Below are 22,985 nucleotides of genomic sequence, written 5' to 3' on the forward strand. Positions count from 1 at the left end.
CTTGTCTTCTCGTGTGTTGGCTAGTTGGGCCCGTGTCTGTCCAACTGACCCCTGTACTCCCAGCCTCTAGAACGTACCCATGCCTCATCACGTGATTGGTATGCTCTAACATGTGCACAGACAGAAGCTCTGCAGAACGTTTTGCTTCACCTCTTAGATAACTTCGAAAAGGAAGATGCAATCTCTCTGGCATAGGCCTTGTTTATATTTTTTTAAAAGAGTTTATTTGGGGCGCCTGGGTGGCTCAGTGGGTTAAAGCCTCTGCCTTCGGCTCGGGTCATGGTCCCAGGGTCCAGGATTGAGCCCCACATCGGGTTCTCTGCTCGGCAGGGAGCCTGCTTCCTCCTCTCTCTGCCTGCCTCTCTGCCTACTTGTGATCTGTCTGTCAAATAAATAAATAAAAACTGAAAAATAAAAGAAAAGAGTTTATTTATTTGACAAGGGACACAAAGAGAGAGAGAGAGAGAGCACAAGCAGGGGGAGAATGTAAGGCAGAAGAAGGCTTCCCACTGAGCAGGGAGTCTGATGCGGGGCTCCATTCCATGACGCCGGCATCATGAGCTGAGCCAAAGGCAGACGCTTAGCAACTGAGCCACCCAGGTGCCCCTAGGCTCTGTTTTAAAACCATGCTTTAGGAAAAGATGACAAAATACCTGTATAAAAGCACAATTGCACGTAATATTTAGAAAGTAGAATGTTCCCACTAAGATGCTCATTATCTTAATTGCTAACAATTGGTTCTCTAGGTGGGGGGGAAAAAGGTCTTTTTTTTTTTTTCTTTCTTTTAGGTCAACGAGCCCCCTGAAATCAATTTAGTTCTGTACCCTCAGGGCCTGACTGGTGAAGAAGTATACGTGCAAGTGGATTTGAGGGTTAGATGCCCACCAACCTACCCAGATGTGTGAGTACATTCATGAATACCTTCCATGTGCTACCACTTCTGTTTTCACAGCATAGACACAGACACGTTAATGGTATTTTCCCCTTCCTGCCTCTGTTTCCCTTAAAATTTCATGTCCTATCCCATATATCCTTGAGACCACATCAGCAGTAAATATTTTCGTGAAACCTGTCTCATGGTAAGTCTGCTTATTGTTGTAGAATAGTCACTCCAGATACTAATAATTGCTCCGTGATTAAGTATTTGCTTTCTCTATTTTGTTTAGATTTTATTTATTTGAGAAAGAGAGCATGAGCAGGGGGAGGAGCAGAGGGAGAAGGAGACTCCCAGCTGAGAAGGGAGCCCAGTTTGGGACTTGATCCTAAGACCCCGGGATCATGACCTGAGCCAAAGGCTAATGCTTAACTGACTGAGCCACGCAGGTGTCCAACCCAACACATTTTCAGATCTCCACCCACCCCCCCCCCATCCCACCCTGTACTGCCTCCGGATGAGAACCACTGACAACAGACGCATTGTCAGTCTGTAGTCAAGGATTGTCTCTTTGAAGTCTGTGTGTATTCCGGGGAATCTTGCTTCAGACATTCCACGTGGAAAGGCAGATGGGCTTGGACGATGTTCTGTGGTTCGAGCTTACTATGCAGGGAACGAGTGAAGGAAAGAGACACAGAAAAGGAAGCCGTGCCTTACAGAGTGGGTAGGAAATTTACAGAATTTGTTATCCTAACAGCTGCTGGAGAAGGTGAAAGTCCAGATAGGTCAAGGTGAGTTTCTTGAATTTAGTAACCCTCTTTACCTATAACGCTGTGCCTGGAGTAGATACAGTAGGTGTTTAGTATTTAATTACTGAATTGGTTAAAGGGTAATTAAGTTTATGAAAGAAAAATAAGGCCACGCCTCTCTGGGTTTTATTTTTCCTGACACCAAATAGGTGGTGTGTTTTCTGACCGCTGGGTGCCCAGCAATTCACTTCCTTTTGGACATGAACTAGCATAGTTACTGTGGACCTCGTGGGTTAAGGGCTCAGTTCCGCAATATTGCAAGTGCCAGTTGCATGTACCATATCTCTGATCAGTTGACCAAGAATTTGTGAGCTCCTGCAACCCCCTCAGGAAGGCACTTGACTTATAATTACCAGGTTACTATAAAGGATATAATGCCGGACCAGCCTAATGAAAGAGGCGTGTCAGGAAGGAATGTGGTGAGAGTTATGGAATTCCTTTCCCCTGTTGCCATTGACAGGTATCCCCTGGGGGCACAGTCACCCCTGGTTGGGAACCACTGGGCTGGAGGGCCATTCTGGTAAAACCCTGATGTGTCCAATTGGTAAAAATAATATAGGATTTTTTTTAAACACCATGGAAATGATTATGAAAAGCTACAAAGCAGACATTATAATATCAGCTATATAAAATTACAAATTTTGTGCCATGGGCATCAAGAGAAAGCTGGAAAATTTTTTTTAAGTCTAATTAGTACTATAGATGGATTTTTCATCATTCTGTTGATATTACTGTGTAATGACTGCTGAATTAAATTATGTAAGGCTTGCCTTGGGGAGAACATTCTTATCCTTTGAGAAGACATGGTACAGGAAAACTTTTTTTTTCTACAGAATTGTCCTTCATGCCACCATGAGAGAGTCCTGGGTTAGATAGATCACATGTAGACTCAGGACTCTATGACATTTCTGTTCTTTTTCTCACATATATAAACTTCATTCTCTCAGATTGCCATCTGTCTGAGTAGATCATGATGGTGGTAATCTGTGACACTGGAACATTGAGAGAATGTAGAGACGTGAATTGTAAAGGCTTTGCTCAGATAAAAATACCATCAGTTACTCAGAAATGCTTGTAGGACATAGAGTCCTCTTCTGTAAAATTAAGCAAAGCCTATTTGATCTCTGTGATTTGTTACTGGATACTATTAACTGGGAACCAAGGGGGTCCTGAAGACCAGCTGTGTGAGCTTTGAATGGAGGGTGTTGAGTGTCAGTTGTGCTGGGCGAGGAGAAGGGGGGTGTGCCGGGCATCCTTCTAAGAGCAGAATGGGCAGAGCTCGCCCACGTAGATTCTACTGTGAGTGGGTGAGCCAGCATTTCCACCTCATTGACAATCAGGAGTGATATGACAGAGCACATAGTGGGAATGCTTGGAAGGATCACTGAGGCTTCATTTTTCTTTTTTTTTTAAACCTTTAAGATTTTAAGTCCTCTCTACACCCACCATGCGGCTCGAACCCACAACCCTGAGATCAAGAGTCACATGCTGTACTGAGTCAGCCAGGTGCCCCATCCGAGGCTTCCTCTTGCCTGGTTGTCTTGCTTTATGCTGGAGCACACGAATGAGCCCAGAGCACATGGACTCTTGTGGGTGAATTGTGAAAGTTGGGTTAATTGATTTTGGGGGCGAGCCAGGATCAAGCCCACGAAATCTGGTCATCTGGGGGACCGGCTTCTCCCCCAGGGGCTGCAGGTGACCCCACGTGAAGCACTGTGTTGACAGAGTTGCTGGGATGCAGTTGGAATCCTTGGAAATGGAGGAATATGGTACTAGGGGTGTAGAGGCCTCTGTGAAATCCCTGTGTTCAGTGCTTGGACTTAACAAATATTTATTAATGCAAAGAAGCTATACTTCTTGGAGTAACTCCTTTTTGTCTTTCTTTTCCAGAGTCCCCGAAATAGAGTTAAAGAATGCCAAAGGTCTGTCAAATGAAAGTGTTAATTTATTAAAATCCCATCTAGAGAAAGTGGCCAAAAAACATTGTGGAGAGGTAAGATACGTTTAACTGGAGTTTTAAGAGGACAGTGGAAACCTCATCCCCCTCACCTGTGTTTGCCTTCCTGCCTTCTCTTGGGCTTAGAGGCTATTGTGTGGCACTTCCAACCTAATGTTGACTAGAATGTTTTGATAGGTACAAAGGGGAACATTGTTACTTGTATTTCTTTAACGTACAGTTTTTATGAGTGACAAATTGTAGAGTATATATGGAGGGTACATTGCTGATTGACAATTTTTCCATTAAGAGTCCATGTGACCCTGGCCATACTGTTGGCCCAGTTTGGATCGGGCATCGTAACCTGATCTTGACTTGAACCTTGACGTTGGAAAATGTTTGCGGACAAGTGATTTCGGATTGAACCTTACCACCTCTCCCTGTTGCATATCAGAAGAGCTCACCGTTTCCCTTCTCAGTGATTAGTGACATACTCAACTCCCTCAACGTCCCTTTTGTACTTGAGCATTTCCATTTAGTTCAGCATTCTTTTGTAGTCCTCTGCACATCAGGGTGTATGTGAGTTCTCCCTTGGGTGACAGAACTCTCTGGAAAGCTAGACTAGGTGACTTCCTGGGGCAGCAGGTTACTGTGGGCTTCTTAGGCCAGACCAGTTCTCTTCAAACTGAGCCATCTTTCCTCACTCGGGCAGCTCATGCTTAAGGATCCCATCCTGTAAAAACAGAGAAGAGTTAGGTAATGACTTACCCCAGGTCTCCATGTCTCTTTTGGACCTCTGCGAAAGCGACTGGACTGTTTTTTGGTTGCATTCTGTAACACAGGAGTCATACCACTCCTTGGTTACTGTTCCCAAGATTTCCGGTGATCTCTTGAGCTACAGAGGGACTGAGGAACAGCCTGAACAAAAAGCTAGGCCCTGGGGATTACTGCAGAGTTCTTTCTGATGCAGTCTGCTGTTCTCAATGAAAAATAATATGGAGTTATACTGAAAATTCAACCATAGAATCCTTTGGTTTCTTGGATTCATGATGTGTGATTTTTAAAAAAATATTTAATTTAAAAAATAATTTGTTAAAAATATCTTTGCTTTATTTTTCATAATTTGGTATTAACTATAATCTATAATATATATAATCTGTAATATATATATTAACTATAATCTATAATATATAACTATAATCTAAACTATAATCACTGAGCTGTACATTAGATCCCCAGAACTTAGTCTTACTCTTTGTACACTTTGACCAGGATCCCCTCTTTTCTCCAACCCCCTGGCTCCTGGTAACCAGCACTCCAGTCTCTGTTTTTATGGGTTTGGTTTTTGTGGATTAAGTGAGATCATACAGTATTTGCCTTTCTCAGTCTGACTTATTTCACTTAGCGTAATGCCCTCAGGGTCCATCGATGTTATTGGAACAGCGGGGCATCCTTTCTTATGGCCAAATAATGTTCCATTGCATTGATATACCACATCTTCATTCATTCATCCATTGACAGACACTGTATTGCTTTCATAACTTGGCTATTGTGAATAATGCTGCAATAACATGGGAGTGCAGGGATCTCTTCAAGATCCCGTATTCACCTCCTTTGCATATGTACCCAGAAGTGCAAGTTGCTGGATCATATCATAGTTGTTTTTGTTGTTGGTTTTTTTTTTTTTTTTGAGGATCCTCCATATTGTTTTCCATAGTGGTTGAACCAGTTTCATTCCCACCAACAGTGCATACGGGTTCCCTTTTTGCCACATCCTTGCCAGTATCTGCTATTCCTCGTCTTTTTGATGACAGCCATTCTGATTGGTGTGAGGTGATAGCCCATTGTGGTTTGGTTTCCATTTCCCCAATGATGAGTGATGTTCAGCATCTTTTCATGTGTCTCCTGGCCATCTCAATATCTTCTTCGGAAAAATGTCTATTCAGATCCTCTGCCTGTTTTCTAACATGTGGGGGTTTTTGCTGTTAAAGTTCTGAGTTCCTTCTATATTTTGGATGTTAGCTTTTTATCAGAAACATGTTTTGCAAATATTTTCCCCTATTCCATAGGTTGTCTTCATTTTGTGGATGGTTTCCTTTGCTCTGTGGAAGTTCTAAAATTTGATGAAGTCCCACTTGTTTACTTTCACTTTTGATGCCTGTTCTTGGGTGTTATTTTAAATTATACTTTTTATTTTGAGCTAATTACAGGTTCATATGCAGTTTTAAGAAATAATACTAAGAGATTCCATGTACTCTGTACTGAGCTTCAAGGCTGTTATATAAGTGGAATCATGTATTATGTAACTCTTCGGACCAGCTTTTTCTTCACCCAGCATAATGCTCTGGAGACTCATCCAGATTGTTGGGATGTATTGGGAGTCATTACTTCCTGTTACTAGGTAGTATTCCGTGGTATAGATACACCGCTGCTGATTTAGCCATCTACCAGGTGAAAGATATCAGTTGTGTCTAGTTTTTGGCTATTAAAAATAAAGCTGTGGGGGCACCTGGGTGGCTCAGTCAGTTAAATGTCTGACTCCTGATTTCAGCTCAGGTTATGATCTCAGGGTCTGTGAGATCAAGCCCCGCACTGAGCGTGGAGTCTGTTGAAGATTCTCTCTCCCTCTGCCCCCTCTCTCACATTCTGTCTCTTAAATAAAAAACAAAAAAGAAAAGATGCCTGGGTGGCTCAGTGGGTGAAGCCTCTGCCTTCGGCTCAGGTCATGATCTCAGGGTCTCTGGGATGAGAGCCTGCTTCCGCCTCTCCCTCTGCCTGCCTCTCTGCCTACTTGTGATGTTTCTGTAAAATAAATAAATAAAATCTTGAAAGAAAAATAAAAGCCATTATAATCATTCACATATGTTTTTATGGGAACATAAGTTTTCAATTCTCTAGAATAAATGCCCAGAAGTGCAGTTGTTGGTATCTGGAAGCTGCATGTTAAATTTTTGAAGCAGCTGTCACACTTTCCAGATTGACTATACTACCTTACATTCCCAGCAGCAATATGTGAGTGATCCAGTTTCTCCACACCCTTGCCAGCATTTAATGTTGTCACTTTTTTTTTTTTTTTTTTTGACAGACAGAGATCACAAGTAAGCAGAGAGGCAGGCAGAGAGAGAGAGGAGGAAGCAGGCTCCCTGCAGAGCAGAGAGCCCGATGTGGGGCTCAATCCCAGGACCCTGGGATCATGACCTGAGCTGAAGGCAGAGGCTTTAACCCACTGAGCCACCCAGGCGCCCCAAAGGTGGGCGATGTTGTCACTTTTTAATTTCAGCTGTGTTCTAATAGATGTGGTGGTTATTTATTTATTTATTTTTGATGGTGGTTATTTTTATGTGTCAAACTTGCTAGACTGTGGTACCCACAACATTGCCCTAGATGTTTTTCTGTCTTTTTGTTGTTCTTTATTTTTAAAGATTTTATTTATTTGATGAGAGAGAGAGAGCCAGAGAGCACCAGCAGGTGGGGAGGGGTGGAGGGAGAAGCAGACTCCCTTGTGAGCAGGGAGTCCTATGCGGGTCTCCATCCCAGCCCCTGGGATTATGACCTGAGCCAAAGACAGACACCCAACCACCTAACCCACCTAACCCACCCCTCTAGATGTTTCTAGAAGGTATTTTTTAGATGAGGTTAACCTTTAAATCCATAGACTTTGGGTTAAGCAGATTATCCTCCATAATGTGGGTGGGCCTCATCCAATCAATTGAGGGTTTTAACTGAAAAAGACTGGCTTTTCTGGAAGCAGGGTAACTACCAGAGGATGGCTGTTAGATGGGACCTGCTGGGTCCCCAGCCTGCTGGTCTACTCCAAATATTCTGGACTCTTCAGCCTCTATAATTGCATGAGTTAGTTCCTTAAAATCAGTCTCTCCCTGTGTGAATGGCATGCGAGCGTGTGTGCGCACGTTCCCCCCCCCCCATCCTATTGATTCTGTTTCTCTGGAGAACCCTGGCTAATACAGATGCATATCCTGAGGCGGTGGTGGAGTGGCTGTTACAAATGAGGGCAGGAGAGGCTTCTGATCAGGTCACATTTGAACAGAGTGCTGAGAGGAGCAGGACAATCAGCTGTGTAGCTACACAGGGAGAGAAGGACAAGAGCCAGTTTGGAAAGTAGTTCTTACTTTCATCTAGTCTCACATATTGTATCTGATGCATTTGTACGAAAATGCTAGTCATTTAAATCAATTGACAAAAGAAGAACGAACCCTCCACTGCTTGGCTCCTGTCTCCTTTCTGGTATAGAAGTGGTTTCTCTCCGACATAATAGGAACTGCCTACTTACCCCAGCTTTTCTTTCTTTCTTTTTTTTTAAGATTTCATTTATTTATTTGACAGAGATCACAAGTAGGCAGAGGCAGGTGGGGGGCGGGAGGGGGGAGCAGGTTCCCTGCTGAGCAGAGAGCCCGATGTGGGGGCTCAATCCCAGGACCCTGAGATCATGACCTGAGCTGAAGGCAGAGGTTTAACCCACTGAGCTACCCAGGTGCCCCTCCCCAGCTTCTCTTTGAAGAACTTGGCCTCGTAGACTCTGGCTTAGTGTTTGTCAGCTGTAAAGTGAAGTTTATCCAGTGATTGGCACAGCTTCTGCTACAATTAAAAAACATATGAACTTCCACCAATAATAGCTGTAGTGTCTTTGCATGTACTCCTTGAGAGAAAGGTGGCATGAACACCATGTGAACGAACTTCATATTCTTGTGCATAGTGACCTTTATTACTAATTATCACGCTCTTAAGTCCTTTTAGAAATAAGACTTTTTAAACTGCTTTATTGTGATTGAGGAAAAAGACATTTCAGAATGGTGGTCATCATCTGTAGAAGGAAGGAGCTTGGCACTCTTGACCTCTCTGGGGTTGGGGCAGTGTAGGGTCCCAGAAACCTTTGTTTTATGAGTTTACCAGCCCAGATAAGATTTATGACTCCTCCAGGTATGAGAAAGTGGCTCTAATGTTCCCATAAACAAAGTCTGAGAGGGGAGCATTTTTTCCTTCTGGTGGTATCCATGAATGCTTCCCTCAGTGGAAATGGAATGTTTGCTTAGTATTTATTGATTAGCTTCTATTCTTGTTACTAGCAGGGAGCTAGTGAGGCCTTTAAGTATTTGCCTTTGTACCCCAAAGAATGTTTTCAGTACACTGTATGGAGCAATGAAAGTTCTCACTGTGGCAATGATTCTTCTGCTATCATTTCTTAGACAGGTCTTCTAGTTGGCAAAGTACTTTATGCCATGTTAAATATTTTATCAGATTTATTTGTATACTAAATACTTGTCCAGAAAAATAGTTTGTCAGATTTATGGTACAGAAGATGCCAGTAAAGTTGAATAGGACCGTAAAAGAAGAAGGAAGCTTTTTATTTAGCTAGGTAGTGATTTGTCTTGATAGCAGCACAATGAGGTAAGTCTTATAAAAGCTTTTTCCTGCTGTGATTGCATCAGATACGGAATTCAGCAAAGGTCCTATCTGAGTTGAGTATCACTGTTGTAAGTGGGCCTCTGACTGCCTGCATCCTTTCCTGAAGTCTCCTTTGGGCTCTGTCTTCCCATTACTTGACCAGTTGTGGTTGACTTTCCTCTGTATGTTTAGGTGATGATATTTGAACTGGCCGACCACGTGCAGTCATTTCTCAGCGAGCATAACAAGCCTCCTCCCAAGTCTTTCCATGAAGAAATGCTGGAAAGGCGGGCTCAGGAAGAGCAGCGGAGGCTGTTGGAGGCCAAGCAGAAGGTGGAACAGGAGGTGAGACCCTGGTCACTACCAGCGGCCAGGCCCAGAAGTCAGCAAGCTTCTGTCAGTTTTGACTCTGTCTCTGCCCACACACTAATCTGTATTTCAGTTTTGCTCAGCATGTGCTTTGAGCACTGGAGATTCATATGAGAGGAGGCCCAGAGAGTAACTGAGAAATATGGTGGTGGTTTCCTCCCCCACAGATACCAGTGTTGCTCCTAGAACCCTCCATCTTGTCCAGGTCTTTAAAGAAAAGAAAGGAAAAACGTTTGTTTCACTAAACTTCTTGTGATCTCTCTGAGCTTGTAAAGCTGTGCAGGAATTCACTGAGCTTTACAGGCTGTTTTCTTCCCTCTGTGACCTATGTACCTACTGTCCAAATGAGTAGCAAAAGCCAGAGATGGAACTCTTTTACGTGCCCTAACCATTTGTATTTTTTCTTCAATCTCTTTTTGTATTTTTTCTTCAGTCTCTTTGCACAAGGATGTACACTCCTGTATTATATTTTTAAAATCCTTTAATGAAAGATAAAATACATATCCAAGGTTTTTTCTTTTTTCTTTCCTAAGTTTCCTTCTTGATTTTTAAAAAAATTTTAAAAAGATTTTATTTGTTTAACAGAGAGAGACATAGCGAGAGAGGGAACACAAGGAGGGGGAGCGGGAGCGGGAGAGGGAGAAGCAGGCTCCCAGCTGAGTAAGGAGCCCTGTGCGGGGCTCATTCCCAGGACCCTGGGATCATGACCTGAGCTGAAGGCAGAGGCCTAGTGAGTCAGCCACCCAGGTGCCCCGTCCCTCTTGATTTTTAACTTAGTTTATTCTCTGTTCAGTCTTTTAATCAACTTACCTAGAACTTTTTTTGGGGTGGTTTATTAAAATGAGCATCTGAAGTGCCCCCCCCCCCCCAGACATTTCCTAACACATTAAATAATCATTTTTCCTTACTTGATTTGTAATACTTCCTGTAAGTGTATTTTAACTATATATTCATTTGTGAATTACCCATTTTGTTCAGTTCATCTTTTTTTCTTGAGTTCCTACCACACTCTTAATCAGTGTATCTTTTATGCTGTTTTAAGATGTGGAAAGTTGGGGTGCCTGGGTGGCTCAGTGGGTTGAAGCCTCTGCCTTCGGCTCAGGTCATGATACCGGGGTCGTGGGATCGAGCCCCGTGTCAGGCTCTCTGCTCAGCGGGGAGCCTGCTTCCTGCTCTCTCTCTGCCTGACTGTCTGCTTGTGATCTCTCTGTCAAATAAATAAATAAAATATTAAAAAAAAAAAAAAAGATGTGGATAGTCAAGTCCCCTTCCCTTCACCTTCCATTATACTTTTCTTTTTCCCCTCAGCCATTCTCACCATTTATTCTTACAGATGAGCTGCTGGATTGCTCTCTCAAAGTCAAACCAAACTCTCTGCACTAGACTTACACATTCACTTAGGAAGAATTGACACCTTGGCAATACTCAGACTCTCTATCCAGGAATGTTGGTCTGCTTATTCTTAGCTCTTGGTGAGGCTTTCTAGTTTTCTTCCTGTAGATGTTACTGTTTCTTAGTTACTTCCAAGGTTTTGTTATTCTGCCTTTCTTAGGTTCTTGCTCTTGGTTCTTCCCCACCCCCCCCTTCATTTTGTTCATGGTAACACCTGTCTCGTTGTGGCCGCCATTCATGTGTTACTTCTGATCTTCTAGTTAATCCTGTAGCCTAGATATCATTTAGAGTTTAAAGTTCCTTATTTTCATTGTTTTCAGGAAGACATGTTTTTATTAACTAGTGAATATTTAGCCAGCAGTCTTGTTTTGGTATATTGTTTACTTATAAATTGGGGGTATTTTTTAAATTTTGTATTATTGCGGATACAGTTTTTGGTGAGTCTCTTAATGGTTTTGATATCTACAAACTAGAATTTTAGGGGACTCGTAAAAAAACAAAAACAAAAACAAAACAAAAAAAACCACCCCTCCAACTACGTTTCCCAACCTAAATTCAGTCTCACTTGAGGAATAGATACGTGAGGCAAACGGATGCAAATCAAAATGCCACTTTTATTTTATTTATTTATTTTTTAAAGATTTTATTTATTTATTTGACAGAAAGAGACAGGAAGAGAGGGAACACAAGCAGGGGGCGTGGGAGAGGGAGAAGCAGGTTTCCTGCTGATCAGGGAGCCCGATGCGGGGCTCGATCCTAGGACCCTGGGATTATGACCTGAGCCTAAGGCAGACGCCTAGCGACTGAGCCACACACACATACCCAAAGTACCACTTTTAATACTGAGAAAACTAGAGCATCGAGCTGAGGGTCTGTGGCATGTGGGGATGGTGCCTAAGCCACTGCCACCCCAGGTCCTGGCACTGATGACAGCTCAGCCCACCTGCACCAAGGGGACCTCACCCTCTGTGGTGGGGGGAGCAGACCCCAGCGCTTGTTCTCCACAGACAGGGAGACATGGAGGAGGAGGGGCGAGGTCAGGGTGGGAGGCTGCTGTAGGGGAAGTCTCTCCAGGCGGAAGCATGAGGAGTGCTGAGTCCCTCCCCACAGAGTCCAGAGACTTCACTAACCGGGAGCAAGTAGTGCATAAGAGCTGATGAAACTGCGTAACTACAGTTTGTTGTAAGATTCTGTATGATCAGGCCCTTTTGGAAGGGAGGGCTTGAATCCTAGAGATGCAGAAGAAGTTTTTGGGGGTGCTTAGTGGGTTGGGTGTCTGACTCTTGATCTTGGCTCAGGTCATGATCTCAGAGATGAGGTCTGTGTCAGGCTCCGTGTTTGTCATGGAGTGTGTTTGTCTTGCGCTCTCTCTCTCTCTCTCTTTCTCTCTCATAAATGGGTAAATACAATCTTAGGGGCGCCTGGGTGGCTCAGATGGTTGAGTGTCTGCCTTCGGCTGATGTCATGGTCCCGATGTCCTAGGGTGGAGACCCACGTCAGGCTCCTGGCTCAGTCTGCTTCTCCCTCTCCCTATGCCTCTCCTCCTGCACATGCTCTCTCTCTGTATCATTCTGTCTCAAACAAAAACAAAAACAAAAACAAAACTTAAACAGAAGTGCTAAAGGTTTTTTTGTGATTGTAGGATTTATATGTTGTCTGGGTTTCAGAGATTGGCATTTGATGCACTGTGATTTATTTCAGCAACGTGAGATCCTTCATGAGATTCAGAGAAGGAAAGAAGAGATCAAAGAAGAGAGAAAGAGAAAAGAAATGGCTAAGCAGGTACTCTGTGAATTGTACCACACTAAAATAGTCTACATTTTGCAAAACGTAAAATGTTTTTCTTTCCATCGATGATGTTTTCCTCTCCTGTGTTATTACCAATAGTAAAGCTGGAAATGAAGCACTAAAAAAAAATCCCCCAAATACCATTCATTGTGTATTTCAGATTCCCCAAATGGAAGCAAAATTTAGAGTTGTATGTTATCTGTAGATGACACAGGCTGATAGAATGACAGTTGTTTATCAAATGAATCAAGGGAGAACAGAGATGGAAGCTTTGATAATTAACCTAGATCGGAATTCTTAGCGCATACTTGGAAAATACAACTATATGTTCAGCTGAAGAGTGAAGGGAAATCCTATGGATATGCTGGAGATTTCATTCAATCATGGAAAAGAAGGATCCAACAGGGCAGGTTTAAAAAGCAGTGATGGAAAAGGATAAAGTCCTTTTTCTGTATTTTTCCTGAGTCCGGCTCGGTCAAAACACCAGTTACCCGTGTTTGGAGAAACCCAGAGAAAATTTTACTTGTTCTCTTTTGTAAAATTATGCCATTTAACTTAAGGGCAACTCTGAGGGGTGGTGGGAGGCACTGATGTCTGAGTAAGCAGCATCTGGCTTAAAGCTTTGGTGTTTTGACTGCCAGCTCTGTGACCTTGACGGGTGACACTAAATGTGACTCATTTTCCTCATCCCTTAAAATGGTGATGCCAACTGATGATGCCTCCCTTCCCTCTCATGTAGTTATTCCCAAAGATAAATGTCCTGTCCTCAGTGCAAGTACAGAGCCGTACACAAATGTAAGGTGATCTAGGACTGCTTCCACTAGCCCTGTCTTACTCTGATCCCACCCACCCAGCCATCTGCTCCCTCTTTCAATGCCTCCTCCCTCTGTTCACCCCCTCTTGCTCTTTTCCCTGACTTGTCATGAATCTTGTAAGATTCTAAGCATTTTTCATTTATAAAATTCACATTCTCTTCATACTGTGACCTGGTCTTCAGTTCTTGAAGCAGTACATGTCTGGACATTAAATTTTTAAAAGTTCAAGTTTATTACACCTGAAAGCATTCAGCTTAAGAAGAGTCACACTCTCTACTGAATTAATGATTAGGTACCATGATTTTCTTTGACTTATGACTTGTATTTAAAGTAGGTTTTACTTTCTTTCTTCTAGGAGCGTTTGGAAATTGCTAATTTATCAAACCAAGATCAGAACTCTAGGAAAGACCCGGGAGGACACAGACCGGCTGCCATTCTACATGGAGGCTCTCCTGACTTTGTGGGAAATGGTAAACATCGGACCAACTCTTCTGGAAGGTCAAGGTATGTCCCTGGGATTTCTGATTTGTTTAGAAGGATGAAGGCTATGGAAGAGATAAAACAGCTTGCAGTGACCTGTGATGGAATTTTCAGGGAATAGATTTAGTAACTTTTTCAAAGCCTCTAAGTCTTAATGTATTGGCAATATAAAACAAAATTTTCATTTGTTCTAACTCATTCCAAGTATCCTTCTTAAAAAAAATTTTAAGTTTTTATTTTAATTCCAGTTAGTTAATGTACAGTGTTATATTCGTTTCAGATGTGCAGTATAGTGATTCAGCAGTTTCATACATCACTTGGTGTTCAACACCGGTGCCCTCCTTAATCCCCATCACCTATTTTATCCATGCCACCACCCACCTCCCCTCTAGTTACCATCAGTTTGTTCTGTGTAGCTAAGATTCCTTTTTTCTTTTTCCTTCCTTCCTTCCCTCCTTTCAAGATTTTATTTATTTGAGAGAGAGAGAGCACAAGTAGGGGGAGCAGCAGTGGGAGGGGGAGAAACAGGATCCTTGCTGAGTGGGGAGCCCGACACAGGGCTCGATCCCAGGACTCTAGCATCATGACCTGAACCAAAGGCAGACACTGAACTGACTGAGCTACCCGGGCCCCCTTAAGATTCCTCTTTTTGATTTGTTCTCCTATTTTTTTCCTTTTCCTTGTCTTGTTTCATAAATTGCACATATAAGTGAAATGGTTTCTATCTTTCTCTGACTAATTTTGCTAAGCATTGTATTCTCTAGCTCCATCCGTGTTGTTGCAAATGGCAGGATTTCATTCTTTTTTTTATGGCTGAATAGTTTTCCATTTTTTATACGTACCACATTTTCTTTATCCGTTCATCAACTGGTGGACACTGGGCTGCTCCCATATGTTGGCTGTTGTAAATAATGCTGCAGTAAACTTAGGGGTGCATGTATTCCTTTGAATCAGTGTTCTCATATTTTTTGGGTAAATACCCAGTAGTATGATCGCTAGATTATAAGGTTGTTCTATTTTTAACTTTTTAGGGAACCTCCATACTGTTTTCCAGAGTGGTTGCACCAGTTTGCATTCCCACCAGCAGTGCATGAGGGTTCCCTACTCCACATCCTTGGCAAAACTTGTTTCCTGGGTTGTTGATTTCAGCCGTTCTGACAGGTGTGAGGTGATATCTCATTGGGGTTTTGATTTGCATTTCCCTGATGATAAGTGACGTTGAGCATCTTCTCATGTGTCTGTTGGCAATCTGGATGTCTTTGGAGAAGTGCTGTTCATTCATGTCTTGTCTTGTGACCATTTTTTAAGTGGATTATTCTTTTTGGGCATATTGAGTTGTAGAAGTTCTTTATATATTTTGGACACTAACTCTTTATTAGGTATGTCATTTGTCAATCTCTTCTCCATTTAGTAAGTTGCCTTTTATTTAGTTCTGTTGATTGTTTCCTTTGCTGTGCATGAGGTTTTTACTTTTTTTTTTTTTTAGATTTTATTTATTTATTTGCCAGAGAGAGAGAGAGCAAGAGAGCGAGCACAGGCAGGCCGAGTGGCAGCAGAGGCAGAGGGAGAAGCAGGCTCCCAGCCAAGCAAGGAGCCCGATGTGGGACTTGATCCCAGGACACTGGGATCGTGACCTGAGCCGAAGGCAGCTGCTTAACCAACTGAGCCACCCAGGCGTCCCAGGTTTTTACTTTTGATGTAGTCCCAAAGACCCTGGGATCATGACCTGAGCTGAAGGCAGACACTTAACCGACTGAGCCACCCCCAGGTGCTCCCCCAGTAGTTTGTTATTTCTTTTGTTTCCTTGCCTCCGGAGACATATCTAGAAAAATGTTGCTGCGGATGATGTCAGAGGACTTAATGGCTGTGAGCTTTCCTGTGATTTTTAGGATTTCAGGAATCACATTTAGGGCTTTAATCCATTTTGAAATTATTTTTGTGGATGATGTAAGAAAGTGGTCCAGTTTCATTCTTTCGTGTGTAGCTGTCCAGTTTTCCCAGCACCGTTTGTTGAAGAGACTGTCTTTTCTCCCTTTAGGTGTTCTTTCCTGCTTTGTCAAAGATTGACCATATAATTGTGGGTTTATTTCTGGATTTTCTGTTCTGTTCCTTTGATTTATTGTCTGTTCTTGTGCCAGTACCGTACTATTTTGATTACTATGGTTTTGTACTATAACTTTAAGTCCAGAACTGTGATGCCTCCAACTCATTCTACGTATCTTTAATTAAACTAGTTTTATAGCTCATTCCTCTTTATAATGGCCTATAACGCTCTAGTCTTGCCTCCAGTGCAACTCCATCTGACTTCTAATGATCTAACTGTTCAGTAAGTGAGTTTTTAAATTTTCTTCCGTTGGAATCATCATCCAGTGAAATTTTCACACTGTATGTGTTTTCAGTCTGTAACTCAGTAGGTCCCACCACAGATATTCCAAAATGGGCACAGGTATAGAAGACCCTCTACATGAGAACGGGAACCCCAGTTTGCTGCCATGGCGCCCCCTCTCTCACTGCTGAGGACACTGGGCTTCCCCGTTGTCACAGGTGTATTCTGGTTTTTTTTCCTTTTACCAGAGATCCCATGAAAGATACTACATCTTCCTCCACATCCTTTTCTACTGAAGAATGAAGCTTCTCTGTTTATTGTAACCCCCGTGGGCAGGAAGGAATTTTAGTGCAGAATCCATTTATGAACGGGTGGGTGATTAAAACCGTGTAGTTACTATAAATCAGCTTCTTTATGTGTTTATCTCTCACGAGACTCTACGCAGCTCTTAAAACAAACACTTTTCTTCAGTGAAAAGAAACATTTTAGGTACCAACGAAAGACTTGCATAAACTTTCGGGTTATAGTCTATTTATAAGAAAGAACTATTTCAGTTCTTTCCCTAATTACCTACTTTATAATTTCTTTCCTAATTATCTACTTAAAAAAATCACCTTAGAAGTAATTTTGGTATTGTTTAACCACCTGCTGTTAAGGTAAACTAAATGTTTTCTTGAGTACTGTTCCTGGAGTCCATTCCATTTTAAGATGGTAACTCCTTACACCAGTTTAGAGTATTTTTGTTTGCAACTGGGCTTCCAGTAGGCAACATAGTTGGAAGTTGTCAGAGTGATTCACTAGGAAGTATTTCACCAATTCCTTTGTGTTAGGAACGGGAATAAATCAGGGCTACGGAGAAGTCTTTCTGGCTATACAAAAAGCAGTCTTTTAAGGTTTAAACATTTCCATTTTTGTGGCAGTTACTGGGTCTGAGATTGGACTTGGCTTTTGAAATAAAAAATCATTAGCACGTTTATTCAAGAAAGGATGGGAAAATCTCTCTCCTTGACATAGGTAAAATAACTTTTTACATAATGCTTTGGAGTAACATTTGTATGTCTTAGAAGCGTATTCCATGAGCATCCAAGAAGGAACATGAAAAGAGATTGTTGTTTTTTAATTATTTTTTAAGTTTTTTTGAGAGATTGTTTTCATCTATGATTTGCCAAAATTGTTGCACATACCTGCATAGAACTCAGTCACTGTGTTGGCTACTGAGTAGGGAAGGAGGAATCCTTTCTTTAAAGTTCAGTTGAGTTGCTTTTTTTGGTTACAAAATAGAAAGCCCTAGATGAACCAAAGCACTTCATGATGTACCCTTTATTCTCCTTCTTCTTTGCTATTCATTGGTCTCTTGTGGTTGGAAAGCCAAAGGAAATAAGCAAAGTGTTCCATTTTATTCTTTCAGTTAGTGGATACATTTAGTAGAGATGGTAGAGATGACCTTGTCATCAATACTGTCAGGAGGGCAGTACTTGAATTGGCTATGACTAAAGGCAGTAACATCCAGAACCATGTTTGTCCATTCATTGAATAGATAATGAGCACCTACTAAATGCACTGTTGCGAATCCTGGACATTCAGTAAACAAGATCAAGAAGGATTCAGGCTTCATGGAGCTTCTACTCCAGTTGGAGGAGACTGTCCAGAAGCGACAAAGAAAATGTCAGATGGTGACTAGTGCTCTGCAGAGAATTAGAATAGTCCATGTTGAAGAAAAGCTGGATAGCTACTTTAGATTGGGAGTTGGGAGGAAAGAGTACATGAGTGACTACAGGAAAATGGTTTTAGGTTGGGGGGTACCAGAGCTGATGATGAGAAGGCGGCCGCCAGAGCTGGAGGGCGGCCAGTGTAGAAGACTGGAGGCTGGCATGGGCTTGTTGTGCACAGAGCTCATCAAATAGCAGAACAGTGTAGATAGAAGTAGGGCGCATGGGGCAAGCTGGGGCAGGTCCCAGAGGGCTTTGTTGGCCAGGTCAGGAGTTCAGGTGTAATGAGAAGCTTTGGAGGTTTTTACGTAGGAATAAGATCTCATCAGAGTCATAGTGTGGGAAGTTCTTCTGGCTATAAGCAGAGAGTGGATAGCACGGGAGCAGTGGTGGAGGAGTGGTTTTCACATCTTGCTCCATCCTGCTGTGTCCTAGTCCTCTCCCTCTGCATTGCAGTCTTGTTCATCTCTCATCCTTTGAGCACACTGGGATCCGTCCCATCTCAGGGCCCCTGCTTGTCACTGCCTGGGACACTGGCCCACTGTACTTCGTGGGGCTGGCTCCCTTTTATCCTTCAGTTCTCCCCACAAATGTGACCTCAAGAGACCCCACTTCCCTGGTTAGGCATTTGTTCTGTGGTCCTGTTTTTCTCCATGGCACTTAGCACTAGCTGAACATCTCTGTTTGATAGCTTTTTTTGTGTCTTTCTCCTTTCATAAGAGCCTAAGTTCACAAGAGCAAGGGTCTCATCTGTGTTTTCCTGGAACAGACCCTGGCAGGGACACAGTAGGTGCTCACTAAACATCTGATGAAGGGCGGGAAGATTGGAAGGAGGGCAGATACTGTGTTTTTGGCACTTTGAGAGTCTCCAGCCTCTTTAACCAGGGCAACTCTGCTTTTCTTTTTCTGTGGGTTATATAATAAAAACCAGTAACAAAAGGTTTCTGTTGTTTAAAACAAAGGACAGAACAGAAAACCACTCACTATTCTAGTAGACAGAACTTAAAGGCTAAAAAAAACAAAAGCCCCCCAAAACAAAAAACTTAGAGGCTTTCAGGGGCACCTAGGTGGCTCAATTGTTAAGCGTCTGCCTTCAGCTCAGGTCATGATCCCAGGGTCCTGGGATCTGGCCCCACATTGGGCTCCCTGCTCAGTGGGAAGCCTGCTTCGGCCTCTCCCACTCCCCCTGCTTATGTTCCCTGTCTTTGCTGTCTCTTTCTGTCAAATAAATAAATAAAATGTTTTAAAAAAACAAATGTAAAGGCTTGATACTCAAGGGCCTGGCCTTTTTTTTTTTTTTTTTTTTAAGATTTTATTTTTAAGCAATCTCTACACCCAATGTGGGGCTTGAGCTCACAACCTTGAGATGGAGAGTCGCACACTCTGCTGACTGAGCCAAGCTAGCGCCCCAAGGATTAGTCAGTGCTTTTGTGGAAGAACTTCATTTTCTGTGTTCTTTAAGTTGTCTTTTTCCCCTCTTGAAAGATTGAGTTAAAAAAAAAAATTGAATAACATAAAACTAAACATGTTCAAGTATACAGTTCAGTGTCAGATTGCCTTTTGTGAGGGACAGGCACAGTCCTTCCCAAACCCTGCCTTCTTCCCAGGGATATTCTACCTCATAAATGGGTACTTCAGACTTCTTAGGAGAAGCCAAGAAAAAAGAAAGTCTCTTTAAGTAGTTTATGGAAGAGAATTATTTCCCACAGATTCAGAGCCACCTTCTTTGCAGGTTACTAAGGTATAGGCCAGAGTGTAGGAGACCTCACCTGTCTCCACTCTCAAACATCAGCTCATCTCCTAACTTGTTTTCCTGATCCTAAGACCAGGTATGGTAACTGCTGGCTATTCATCCTTGCAGAGAACAGATTGTGAAGTGTATAAGACATGGGATTCCTTCTACTTGGCCCCAAAAGCTAGGAAATCATTGAACTATATAAAGGATGTGGGTAGGAGGGGAGGAGATCCTTGCTGCATCTTTCCAAACCTGTGATCCTGCCCCGATCACTGTTCCTCTACTTGGCTCCATGGAGGCATTAAACTAGTTCACCTCAACTTAAAAAGTATTGGGAATTCTTACTAACTTTTCTGTCCACAAAGCTGCTGTGAGTTTCAGACTAAGGGATGAAGAGTTAGAGTTTTCTGTGGCATCTTGGTGAATTGGGCAGGAAGGTGAGACCATCCTAGCTCCCATATGTCTCAGGTGAGATTACCTGTTGTCTAGCCCATCCCAGTCTTTTATACCATTGGTCATGTCAGCAGAGCTGTCTTTTGGATGGGAGCCCAATTCTGAAGTCCCTCTTTAACAGATTGCCACCTCTCTTCTTGCTACTTGGCTTTTAAAAACAATCACCTTTTTGGGGCACCTGGGTGGTGCAGTTGGGTAAGTGTCCAACTCTTGGTTTTGGCGCAGGTCATGATCTCAGGGTCCTGGGATTGAGTCCCGCATCGGGCTGTGCACTCAGCAAGGAGTCTGCTGGAGACTATCTCCCTTTCCCTCTCCCTCTGCTCCTCCTCTGCTTGCATTCTCTCTCTCTCAAATAAATAAATAAAATTTAAAAAATAATATTTGGCAGTTTTGTTTAAAAGACCCTTTATTTTTGCATACTGCCACAGCTACTTGGAAAAACTGATAGCATGGGTGATGTTCCTAATGCTACCACAACCCTCTGAACATTCCATAATCTAAACTAGACCCTTGACAATGAGTCCGATGTTACTTCTGCTAAATTCCATTTGTTTACACTGGAATGGCTATTTCTTTTTTTTTCTTTCTCTTCTTCTTTCTTTTCTTTTGTTTTCTTTTCTTTCTAAGAGAGGGAGTGGCAGGGGAATGCACCTGGGTGGCTCAGTCGTTGAGCCTCTGCCTCTGGCCCAGGACACAATCCTAGCATCCTGGGATCGAGCCCCACATCAGGCTCCCTGTTCAGTGGGAAGCCTGCTTCTCCCTCTCCCACTCTCCCTGCTTGTGTTGCCTCTCTCGTTGTGTTTCTCTCTGTCAAATAAATAAATAAAATCTTTAAAAAAAAAAAAAAAAGAGGGAGTGGGGCAGGGATAAGGGAGGAGAGTGAGGGAATCTTTTTTTCTTTTTTCTTTTTTCTTTTTTTAAAGATTTTATTTATTTATTTGACAGAGAGCACAAGCAGGGGGAGAGGGAGAGGGAGAAGCAGGCTCCCTGCTTACGGGACTTGATCCCAGGACCCTAGGATCATGACCTGAGCTGAAGGCAATGGCTTAACCAACTGAGCCACCCAGACGCCCCTGGGATGGCTATTTCTGATGGAGCTCAGAAGCTGTTTTACTCATGAATGAATTAGGTTCCTAAAGCTTGTTCTAAACTCCATTCTGGATGAGTCCAAAATAGATGATATGAGCATCCAATATATCTACATTTCTTGCATGGAAATAGGAAACATCAGTGACATTGGATTTTGTCTCTTTATTCCTTCTCCTTAAACTTCATGAGATTTACTTTTTATCCTTCAAAATGATTATTACTATTATTAATCAGAATTATTACTACTATTGTAATGTAATGATTACATTTTATTCTATTGGTACCACTTTGGTCGTTTTCATGATACTTTCACTTTTAAAAATCTCTTGATTTTTATTTCACTCTTAATGGTATATCTTTTCATACCAGAACTCTTGAAATTCTCATTGTGTTTGTACTTAACAGTCATCCTATGGTGATTGATTTTCTTTTTTTTTTTTTTTTTTTTTTTTTTTAAAGATTTTATTTATTTATTTGACAGACAGAGATCACAAGTAGGCTGAGAGGCAGGCAGAGAGAGAGAGGAGGAAGCAGGCTCTCCACTGAGCAGAGAGCCCGATGCGGGACCCGATCCCAGGACTCTGAGATCATGACCTGAGCCAAAGGCAGCGGCCTAACCCACTGAGCCACTCAGGCGCCCCTGGTGATTGATTTTCTAAAACGCCGTTAAGAAATGTCTATTAGCAGCACCATGTTTGGAGAGAGCAGAGTGGCTATGGAGGTGCTTCTGGATAATTTATGTTATTAAGCCTCCATATCCTTTTAAACCTTTGCTTTTATGTTTTTCTTCAAAAATTTTAGTGTCTCATTGGTTTCACAAAGAACTTTAGAAGTAGAAGTTTAAACAGAACTACAGTACATTAGTCATTCCCTAGTGTTTCTTTTTTTCTTTCTTTCTTTCTTTCTTTTTTTTTTTTAAAGATTTCATTTATTTATTTGACAGAGCGAGAGACAGCAAGAGAGGGAATACGGGGGGAGTGGGAGAGGGAGAAAGAAGCAGGCTAGCCTGATGTGGGGCTTGATCCTAGGACCCTGAGATCATGACTTGAGCTGAAGGCAGACGTCTACTGACTGAGCCACCCAGGTGCCCCTCCCTACATAGACACATGTATGATATGAGAAACTCAAATCATAACAGGTCTTGTCAAGAGTGTGGGAGGGGTTTGGGGTAGGGGAAGACTCATAGGGCTGGAGGTGGAGAGAGTAGTGAATAATGGAGTATTGCTTGTGTCCAGGAGAAAGTCGGTGATGACCCAAAGAGGGCAAGGGAATTAGAGAGGAGAGGGTGGTGCTTGGGGATCAACTACACAGAGATCTGGTTGCTCAGGGAGGTGCACCTGTTTCTGACCATGGACAGAATGGATGACTAAGCCACCAGCCAAAATAAAAGAAGCCAAGGGGGGAACCAGATTGAGAGTGGGTAGGAGGGTGGTGGTGATTTTATTGACATTGCAGCAGAATGAGGAATCAGGAGAAGGCACAGAAGTAGAGACAACAAGTAAAGAAGTTTGAAAATGAAAAATAAAAGGGGGTTTGAGCACAAGATTGAGGAAAGGGAGTGGGAGAGAGCTATAGTCTGAGGGCCTGGAGCCTAGATGAAGGGTCAGACTGAACATACAGGAGGCATGGCCTAGCTGATGGACCAAGATCTCAAGGAGGCTGTAGGGAATGGAAATGAGGACAGGATCGTGGTCCTCCTTCAGAGTCTGGGAAAAAGAAAGAATGGTGCAGATGCCAAGAAACGTTAAAAGGGAAACAATAGAAAGTGTGGACTTGGGCACCTGGGTGGCTCCGTTGGTTAAGTGAC

The 22,985-nt window shown here is 42.6% G+C and overlaps 1 protein-coding gene across 1 annotated transcript in view; it reads left to right on the plus strand.

Moving 5' to 3' along the window:
- LOC111161858 (eukaryotic translation initiation factor 2 alpha kinase 4) overlaps positions 1-22,985 on the plus strand; it is a 108,354-nt gene that overhangs the window by 14,711 nt on the left and 70,658 nt on the right. Inside the window, exons 2-6 of the mRNA XM_022525879.1 lie at positions 789-901; positions 3,574-3,676; positions 9,215-9,367; positions 12,485-12,565; positions 13,742-13,890. Of these exons, the coding sequence (XP_022381587.1) occupies positions 789-901; positions 3,574-3,676; positions 9,215-9,367; positions 12,485-12,565; positions 13,742-13,890 (599 nt within the window). The remainder of the gene's footprint in view (positions 1-788; positions 902-3,573; positions 3,677-9,214; positions 9,368-12,484; positions 12,566-13,741; positions 13,891-22,985) is intronic.

This window comes from Enhydra lutris, unplaced genomic scaffold (assembly GCF_002288905.1).
Source record: "Enhydra lutris kenyoni isolate GAN:26980312 unplaced genomic scaffold, ASM228890v2 scaffoldscaffold4, whole genome shotgun sequence".
Taxonomy (NCBI): domain Eukaryota; kingdom Metazoa; phylum Chordata; class Mammalia; order Carnivora; family Mustelidae; genus Enhydra; species Enhydra lutris.